Genomic DNA, 10,790 nt, shown 5'->3' on the forward strand with positions numbered 1-10,790 from the left:
AAAGTTTCTAAAGTCAATACACAAAAAGAATTAACTAGTAGTTCCAAGCTTTTGTGCTTGCAACGATAAGCTGATAGGTGTTTACTAATATTTTTTAAGACTATAATTTAATGTATATAAATTAAATTAAAATTATTTTTTAATTTAAGTAAAATAAAATTTACCTCTTTTAATAAACTGAATAAATATTATTTATTTATTTAAGTTAGCATATATTAATAAATTATCATCTAAAAAACACATATAAAGTGAATAGTAAAAAATAAACTAAAATAATTAAATAAAAATTAAAACCTAAAATAATTTAAAGACCATCGACTTAAATATATAAATTAATAATCATTTTAAAAAATTCTCCATCAAAAAACTTATTATGAAAAATTGATATGCAAAATATAAAAAGATATTAAAAAAACAACAACTCCTCCCACAAATATTCTATTAGCTAAACTAATTTTAAAAATAAATTAAATTAATTTAAAAATTAAAACTTCAATCAATTCTAAAAATTAAAAGCTAAATAAAAGGAAGAAAAATGTGAGTTAAAAGTGGAAATAACAAGTAAATAAGTTTCTAAATAAATATGAAAATAGGAAAGTTAAAATTGGAGATAAATTAAAAATTAAAAATAAAATAAAATCTCATCTCACTAGATTAAATTATAAATAATTTTTATTTTTAATAAAATAAAATTTATTTTGAAATAATAAACAACCAATAATAACTAATTAAGTTAAATAATAAAATTAAAAATTAAAATTAACAATAGAAATAATAGCTAATTAAGCTAAATAAATAGAAATATTTAAATAATGTATGACATCTTAAATAAATAAGAAAAAATAATAGTTTTTTTTTATTGATAAAGGCCGAACACAAGATTCGTTATTACTATGTGATGTGATTAATTAGTATTAATATTAAGCTTGTGTAGAGTCGAACCCAAGGCCTCTCAAATAAGAGGCTCACAATTTACCACTGTGTTGTAGGCTCTTGCATAAGAAAAAATAAGTTAATAGTATAGATGATAACTAATTAAATTAAATAAATTTTTTAAAAAAGAGTTAAAAAGTGGAGTGAAATGAAAATCAGTTGGAAAATTATTAAGAACAAGCGCTGACAATTTAGCGGTCAAAGACTGACAATTTTCTAGCAAAAAAAAGTAATTATACGGGAACAAAGTACCCACACATAGCCTATCGGTTGAAAAATAAATTAAAACTAGTAGTTCCAAGCTTTTGTGCTTGCAACGATGAGCCAATAGGTGTTTAATTAAAACATAATTCAATTTTGTAATAAATCAAATAAATATTATTTATTTATTTAATTTATCTTACACTAATAATTTATCATCTAAAAAATATTCCGATGAAAAACTAATAAAAAAATAATATGAAAAAAAAAAAACAAATAAAGTGGAGCAAAAAATATAAACTAAAATTAATTATAAAAACTGAAAACTTAACTAACAAAAGTCTCAATGCTTCACCTAGATCCAATGACTTCTAAGTATTATATTTATTATCGTGAGAGATGGATTCTTGTAAATCACTACTCATTAAACGCGAGTCACTCAAAAACTACATAGTTAAACCTTGATAACAACATCACAATTTTACTTGCTATGGAAAAATATCTCCTACTAATAAACTAATTTAAAATCTACCAACTTAAATATATGAAAAAAAATACCATTTAGAAAAAATCTCCATAAAAAACTATTATGAAAAATTAATATTAAAAATATTTAAAAAAAAATTTTAATAGCAACTCCCACAAATATCATATTGGCTAAACTAAAAATTAATATTTAAATGAAAAATTATACTCATTTAAAAACTAAAACTTCAATCATACAAATAGCTTAATAGCTAATCCTATTTGCTAAACTCAAAACCAATATTTAAATTTTTTAAAAAAACTAATTAGAAAAAAAAAAAAAAAAAAAAACCTAAAACTTTAAAAAAATTTATATAAACTAAAAACTAAACTAATTTAAAGTCTATTGGCTTAAATGTATGAATAAAATAATTATATAAAAAAATCTTTAAAAAATTAATATAAAAAATTAATGTGAGAAATATTTTTAAAATATAGTTAAAAAATAGGAACTCGACCCACAAATATCTTGTTGGCTAAACTAAAAAAAAATATTTGAAGTAAAAAAAATTAAATTAATTTAAAAATTAAAACTTCAATCAATTTTAAAAATCAAAATTAAATAAAAAGATGAGTTAAAAGTGGAGATAACAACTAATTAATTTTCTAAATAAATAGGAAAATATAAGAGTTCAAAGTATAGATTAATTTATAAATTAAATACAAGAGTTAAAAATAGAGATAGATAAATAATTAAGAAAAAAATAAGAGTTAAAGTTGGAGTGAGATAAAACTAGTCAGAAAATAATTAACGACAAGGGCTGAACAATTTCCAGTCAAAGGTTGACAATTTTCCAGCGAAAAAAGTAATTTTATGAGAACAAAGTTCTCACATATAGCCTATTGGCTAAATAATTTAAAACTTAAAGTCTACATCAATTTTAAAAATCAAAACTTAAATAAATATAGATCACAAAATGAGCTAATATGGAATCATAAGTAATTTTTTTTTTTAAATAAATAGAAAAAGAAAAACAATAGTTAAATGTGGAGATAACAACTAATAAATATAAAACAAGAGTTAAAAGTGGAGTGAGATAAAATCTGTCGATAAATAATTTACGAGAATGATTTATTTGCAATTTGCTCGTTAAACTACAACTTTTTGGGGTAACGGACAATTTTTCTAACCAATGCTACTTTTCTATCAAAAATTCAATTTTCAAGAACATAGTTCCCACAAATAGTCTATCAGCTAAATTATTGATAATAATCAAATTAAAAATAATATTTATTTTATAAGACATATTAGAAATTAAATAGTGTTCATTTTAAACATAATTCATTTCATTTCATTTGATAAACATTTCTATCCTAACAATAATTATAATGATAAACAATAAAATTTTAAGTATAAAGAGTATTCATTTCGTCAAATCAAATTTGTGAAGGGCACAATCTGACCTCGTCCCTTTTATAAGATCTTGCAGTCAACAAGACTTGATCGTTGGTGGGCTCTCCCTAAACCATTCATGCTACTAGACCAAGAGCTCTCTAACTACTCATTTTCCTATTTTAATTAAATATTGTTATTTATTTATTTTGATTCAATTTTTTTTTTCTCTCCATTATTATGCGAAAATTAAAGTACGGGCACTTTGAATAGTGAACTGCATGTAACATGAAAATATGCGTTGAACTTCAATCCAAAGTACATGCAGTGTGTCGATGATTCGACGAGTTGCAGCTATGGCAGTTAAGATCCCAAAAACCAATTGTCGCTGAATTTAGCTTGAGTCATATACGATCAGTCCATTTTGTGTGCTGCATGGCTTTTTCCTCGAATTGGGTACAAATTTCGATTCATTCTCATTCAATTGGGAGGTTTAGGATAGTTTGAATTCTTAAGCGTTTGTCGGAGCGCCTAGCAATGGAGGAAGAAAGTCCGAGATTGCCTCTGTTGAATAGAGAAGCCCCTTCTGTTACTAATTACAATGAGCTTGTGAAAAAGAGCTTGAATGAATCAAAAAAGCTTTGGTACATTGCTGGGCCTGCAATATTTACAGCTATTTGCCAGTATTCCCTTGGAGCCATTACTCAGACCTTTGCCGGCCATTTGGGCACCATTGAGCTTGCAGCTGTGGCTATTGAAAACTCTGTCATAGCTGGACTGGCTTTTGGAACCATGGTAAGGAAATACTCCAGAAACTCTGTTTGGAAATTGGGTTTTAAGGTGCTTTGGACAAATTGGGTTGTATATGTGCTTTTTTTCTTAAAGTAATGTGCTGAAGTTTAGATTAATTATATTATGTGTTAAGTTCAAGGAGACTTGAACTTATAATCTTATTATAATGTGTTACGTTCAAGGAGACTCGAATTCAAAACCTTTTAGAACTTGCAATCAATGCGTTGTAGGCTGTTGCCTTGTTGTATATGTATTCGAACTCAAAACTTCCTAGAACTTGCAATCATTGTGTTGTAGGCTGTTGCCTTGTTGTATATGTACCTTTTGCATTGATGTTGAATGATATTTAGTTTTTAACATAAATTCTCAATGGTTTTTTACAATTGCCATGATTCAGAGTTTCATGGATTGGGGTTTTAACTACTTTTGTTTTTGGTTAATTATGTATTTGTGTAAATTTCTTTCCACATGTTTTTTTGATAGATTGGGCTCTGTATGAAATGACCAAGCTCATCTAACTTGAATATCATGGCAGCTTGGCATGGGCAGTGCATTGGAGACACTATGTGGCCAGGCCTTCGGAGCAGGGCAGACCCATATGATGGGAATATATATGCAGAGATCATGGATCATTCTGGGCGTCACTGCCCTATTTTTGAGCCCTGCTTATATTTTTGCGCCTCCAATATTGAAGCTATTTGGGCAGTCTGATGAAATTTCAGATCTCGCAGGGAAGTTTGCCATTTGGATGCTTCCCCAGCTGTTTGCATATGCTCTGAATTTTCCTGTCCAGAAATTTTTACAGTCTCAGAGCAAGGTCATGGCTATGGCCTGGATCTCTGCATTAGCCCTAGCCTTCCACATTTTTCTGAGCTGGTTGTTTATCTTGAAATTAGGATGGGGTTTACTTGGGGCAGCGGTCACTCTGAATTTGTCTTGGTGGATAGTGGTGTTAGGGCAGCTGGCATATGTAGTTTCAGGGAGCTGCCCTGGTGCATGGAATGGACTTTCATGGCAGGCCTTCAAAGATTTGGGGGCATTTGTGAGGCTCTCCTTGGCTTCTGCCGTTATGCTCTGGTCCGTCTTACAACTGCTCTTGTTAGTGATTAAATTATTTTCTGAGGATTTGTGTGTTTCTGTAATTGATATGTTTGTGGTTATGGCAGCCTCGAGTTTTGGTATCTCATGATACTGATTGTGCTGACGGGTCATCTTAAAAACCCAGAAATAGAAGTGGACTCCATATCAATCTGGTAAGAGCTTTTCGAATTCTGATTGATGAATGTCTGTACTAGCTTTTTGATATCAAATAGATAAATGTGTGGTACAAGCTTTTTGATATTTGATAAATGACATGTTAATTTCATATAGGATTTGTATTTGTTTTCATATACTAGGTATATTTACTTTCTTGTAAATAACTGTCAGGATCAGTAAATAATTCAATTTTAGAGACTTAAAGAACGCACTGGATGGTCTGCTTTTTGCAAGCTTTTTCTTATAGGACACCTTGGACTATATAGATGCAGGCAATTTAACTAAAGACTAATGCTAAGATGGCATCCCCTCCCACAACCAAACTCTCATAGTATCTTTCTCCCACTTAAATTTATACTTCTTTACTTTTATATCTCTTCGGAGTGTTGGAAGACACCGTTGTAATATAGACTGTATGATTTTGCTATTTTCAAATCAAGAAATATTATAAAAGAATTATCAAGTCCATACATTTCTAGAAAAATACAAAGTTCTATACATTTTTAGAAAAATAGAAAAGAAATCATAAAAGGAATACATTTTTTATCTACAAGCTCTAAAGCCAGTGTATATATCAAATAGTAGATGGATATTTAAATTAGATAATACTTGATAACATACACCGCTAGCTCATAAAACAGGATTGTTTGTATATGAATTTTCTTAAACAATAGTACCTCTTAAAACCTTTCTTCTATTACTAATACAATATATTTCAGGAACTATTTTGGTAAACCATACCTTGAAGTGACACTCAATACATGAAAGTCTAGTCTTATCACATATTTTGTTAGACACGTGCAACTTTGAGCTTGTTTACAATAGTAGTTATCTCTTTGTTTACATAAGTAATAATAATAAACAAATTACCTAGACTTTTAAAATAAGAAAACCATATAAAACAAAAACAATCTTTTGTTGATGGAACCACAACCACTCTCTTTAAAGACCCTAATGAAGTTTTGATACCATCCATGAGAGTAAGAAGTTGGGCAACAATGAAAGACTCTTGTTCTAGTCAACAATATCCAATTTATAAACTGCACAAAAATACACCAGCTTTAATTCGAAATTAAACTCATAATTATGTGGTGATCCAGAGTAGTTCAATGTTTCCTAAACAGATGTTCTCATTTTTAGGTAGTATATTTCCATTGATAGTGCCTTCACTTTAGTCTTTATATTAGCTGACGATACATTTTTGCCTCTATACTTGACCAAGATCAATCTATCATTCGCTTGCTATTCTTCTTTAAGTGCCTTCCCTTGAATGAATGAATACAGAGCATACCAGAAACTCTCTCCCAATCCTAACTCTGATATCAATAAGAAAGTATCCTATTATAAAATCTAAAAGACATGAATAGAATAAGAAGGGGTAAGCATTAAAGCTATGCAAAAACCAATCAAGTAGATAAATTGTCCTCCATTATGTATTCAATGGGTATCATAGTTTCAAAAGAGAGAAGCTCACACTACAATTCCATCTGCAAACAGCCACAAAAGGAAAGATGATATCATAGAGTGGTAGAAACATGTTACTATAGTTCATGATTCCCTTATATAATTCTGCCAAGTTTGCATGAAGCGCCATTCCTCATACAAAACCAATTTATAGAATCTTAGCAGTTATGGCATTTCAACAGTCCTAAAATTGCAAACAAAAGATGATATTCAAGAAGGAATATCATGTGCAACATTTTATGTGGATTGGAAGGATGAAGAGTCGCATGCAACTTCAGTTCTTAGTGTCATACTTCTCACTGATATTTACTACGATAAATGACAGCATGGGTACAAGGTTCCAAAAACAAAGAAGGTCAAAGTAAAATTTGTAATCGTTTCATGTATGGTTCAGCTCCACTAATTTATTTGGGTAAATTCAATTTAAATTGTTTTATTTGTAAGGGATATCCTCAACAACCAATAAGACAAAAAAACCATATACAGAGACTGAAATCAACATCAAACAGAGAATATCTTATAAGATATACACTGGAGAACAACTGTGGAAATTAATTGTACTTACATCAGTAACCTGATACCGATAGCAGTTATCTAATGCTTCCCTTGTGTAAAATGAATACATATGAATCCTTGTTATAAAATGGTTTTTTCCAAATAATGGATGGTACACACATAGCTCACATTTACAAGAGATCGATATGCAAATCTGAAGAAATGCTCAGGAAAAGGCCTAAATAAATATGTGCAAATTGTAAAAGCTTGAACTATAATACAATGTGCTTATATTAAAAGCATTTATTTATGAACTGCAGTCACTTAGAATATTGACAATTCTAAAATCCTTTAACAGACTGAAATGCTCATTTGTATCCAGGTATGCCTACTATTTATCTGAGTAAATAGAATAAGAAGCAGAAATTAGAGCAGCTCCAATTCCTTATCCATCTTTGAATAACTCTATAACGACATGTTGAGGTGTCTCATCCCCGAGGAGGTCATTAATAGCTACCTGCAAATACTGCCTAAATGAAAAAAATCCTAGCTCTTCTGCAAAACATTCTTTAGGATATCTGGGCACTGGTAGCAGGGGCAAACCAGTAACATAGGTTACAATATTGATAACACAACACGAAAGTTTACAAGTCTAATGGCTGAGTCTTCCAATGTTTGGGGCCTTCCTCATCTAAGAGTTCGATTACAAAGCATTGAAAACGGTGGCCAAACCTTTATTGTCTTGGCTAATTCAATTGAAACTCCCTCTTTGGACTAAATAATGGACAATGGTTCTGTCCTATTGTAACATTTCAAACTAAGAATGATAGAAATGGTTGACTGGTTATTCAGGCTCCAAGATATTCGGCCTTTGGATGATGAATTCATGGGCAATAAGTTAAAAACTAATATGTTGTGCCATGTCTTACCCTGTTGCATTACTAGATGCTATTTGGGGCTTTTCTTAATATAAATTAGTTGACCTTTATTGTGTTCATGTTATGCTTGCTTGTCGGTTTCGCTTTGGCCTTTAAGCTGCTCATAACTTCATGCAATGTTGTGGATATTTTTGCATTCAAGGATACTGTGCTAGATATTTCTCTTATTGGCTATTGTGTTTTGTTTTTCTTTCAGCATGAATTTGAATGGATGGGAAGTGATGATAGCTCTTGGATTCAATGCTGCTGTCAGGTTTGTAAGAATGTCATAAAGTTATAACCTCCTTCAAAACAATTCCACAAGTTTTATAATTTTTAAAAACATTGTACCACTTTTTGCTATTTGTGCAGCGTAAGAGTATCAAATGAACTTGGAGCAGGGCACCCCTCAGCTGCCAAGTTCGCCATAGCGGTGGTGACTTTAACCTCAACGGTGATAGGCGTATTCTTTATGGTCCTCGTTTTCCTTACCCAAAATGTTTTTCCTATGCTTTTTACCAATAGTGAAGCTGTTATGGCGGCAGTAACCAGCCTCTCCACCTTACTTGCCCTCACAATGCTTCTCAACAGTGTACAACCAGTTCTATCAGGTCAGTTAAAGCTTGAAATACATTTTGTAGTTTTCATGGCATTGGTTCCTGCATATGCATTGTCTATGGTGAAGTTACTGATGAAACAGAAGTAGTTGTTATCACTAGTTCCACCAACCAGTTTGGCTAAATTTACGGTTAGAAGTAGTTGTTGATACTTGATACTATAGTATTATCTAAACTGGCAAATTGACATTCAGCATCTTAGCCTATATATAGATATAAAATTTTGCCTAATAATCACAGAATATCACTGGCTATAAATGCAGGAAAGATAACTATCCTCCATAGGGCACCACTTTAGGTATCTCAAGATAAAACCACCTTTGATCCATTATCAACACAATCTATCACTGGCTACAAATGCATGAAAGATACCTGTCCTATACAGGACACCACTTTAGGTATATCACTTAAGATGGAACCGCCTTTGATCCATTATAAACATAATCTTGGGTTGCTGTAGTCTCTTTGCATATGATGAGTGCTACAGTTGTCCTAATATCCAAGCCACAGAGCCATTGGTAGAGACGACAACCTTTAAGGGCATCCCTCAATTATTTTGTTTCTTGTTGTAAGCCATTTTGGTTTTACATTTGTTGGCCGCTTCTTCCAAAAGCAACAACTTATAGGTTGTCAGATGATGTAAGTATTATTTTTATGGCATTTCTGATTGTATCTTCCACTACTATTTACAGATCATATTTAATTTACTAATCTAAAAAATTGTATCTAGATAAGCACCTAACAAATAGAAGAGTAGAGAATATTGTGAAGGAAACGCAATAGAGCTTACCCTAATGGTTACAAAATAGATAGGACTATAATTTCTTTTTGGTAAGGAACGTATGGAAACTTTTTCAAGAACCTAATGCGTGATATTTTTGGGCCTTCAGTCAATCCAAATTTGGTGCATAAGAGATTTCTGGGCTCTATGTTCAAACTATGTAACAATTTCAGCCCATACAGATCCTGCAATTTCGATGATGTGTATTATATTCATCTTATGCTGCTAACAATGTATTTGAGATTTATTGAAATTCGGCTTATATTAGACACCAATTGATATTCATATTAATTCAACTACATTTGGTGTTATATTTTTAAATGTCTTGCATTCATTCTTAAGTTTCCAAGATAGTGAAATGTTTTGTGTTGACATAATTTCAGGGGTAGCAGTAGGAGCAGGGTGGCAAGCACTGGTGGCCTATGTGAACATAGGCTGCTACTATATTGCTGGGCTACCTCTTGGTGTTCTTCTGGGATACAAGTTCAACCTTGGTGCCAAGGTGATCGTGATTGCCAAATCTTTCCTTAAAATCTGCAGCATTCTTTTCTAAAGTTTAAATCACAAATCCCAGATGCCATATTGGTATAAAAACATGTTACGTACTATTTGTATTGGTAGACAGTATAAATTATCACTGAAAAGTGGAGACTGCATTCCTGGCAGGGTATTTGGAGCGGCATGATTAGTGGAACATTGCTACAAACAATAATTCTTTTGATCATCACATGGAGGACAGACTGGAACAGAGAGGTATTACCATATTCATATTAGTTATCTAATTGTAATTAAAATTATTGTTTATTAGTCTCACTGGAATATCACTGAACCAGTTATTGGCATTTGGGTTTACTTTCAGGCATCAGAGGCAGGAGATAGGATTAAGGTGTGGGGAGGTTCAGTAGCTCCCATCACAGACAATTGAATGGAGGTGGAATAGTTAGCCATTTTTGGAGGTTTATGAATGGATACGGGCTTGTTTGTATTAGTTTGAAGAACCTATGGCAAGATATGCTCAAGGAGATCAGGAGTTGGCTGTGTTGATGGTTGATTGTACTAGATATCCTGGTTCAAGGATTTTATTTTTAACCATTTTTTAGTTAACATTGGTTTAATTTCTCGCCTTTTGCTTTTGCTATTTTTTATTTAGTTACTTTCATGGCTCAGGCTCCTCTTACCTGAGGTCGCAATTTTGTTTGTATCTGGTTAAACATTCAAGTTCAACCGAACCCCTTTGGTTATTTCCAAACGAGAATGATTTTTTATCTTCTTTTTGTCCAAAATATCATGAAATTATAAAAGAAGCAGATAAGGCTTACGGTGAATTTGATGATGTGAGAGATAGCCATGGTCTCAAGTTGATTCAATTGTAGCTATTCTCATACATATTGACATATAGCCTTTCTTGGCATTGCCCAATGAGGGAATCTCGACTTTATATGGTGAAAATTTTATAGGAAAGAAAAGGGAGATTC

At 31.4% G+C, this 10,790-nt stretch overlaps 1 protein-coding gene across 1 annotated transcript; it reads left to right on the top strand.

Annotated features, from left to right (window-relative positions):
• The first annotated feature begins 3,479 nt into the window (after positions 1-3,479).
• Positions 3,480-10,580, top strand: LOC149563520 (protein DETOXIFICATION 33-like). The gene is made up of 8 exons (XM_089826745.1): positions 3,480-3,787; positions 4,320-4,861; positions 4,951-5,037; positions 8,135-8,191; positions 8,290-8,528; positions 9,699-9,817; positions 9,982-10,068; positions 10,175-10,580. The coding sequence occupies exons 1-8, from the start codon at positions 3,530-3,532 to the stop codon at positions 10,238-10,240; spliced, it is 1,455 nt and encodes a 484-aa protein (XP_089682871.1). The 5' UTR covers positions 3,480-3,529; the 3' UTR covers positions 10,241-10,580.
• Positions 10,581-10,790: the final 210 nt, after the last annotated feature.

The sequence above is a fragment of the Cupressus sempervirens genome, chromosome 4 (assembly GCF_028749045.1).
Source record: "Cupressus sempervirens isolate cs-2001-9-10 chromosome 4, ASM2874904v1, whole genome shotgun sequence".
NCBI lineage: Eukaryota > Viridiplantae > Streptophyta > Pinopsida > Cupressales > Cupressaceae > Cupressus > Cupressus sempervirens.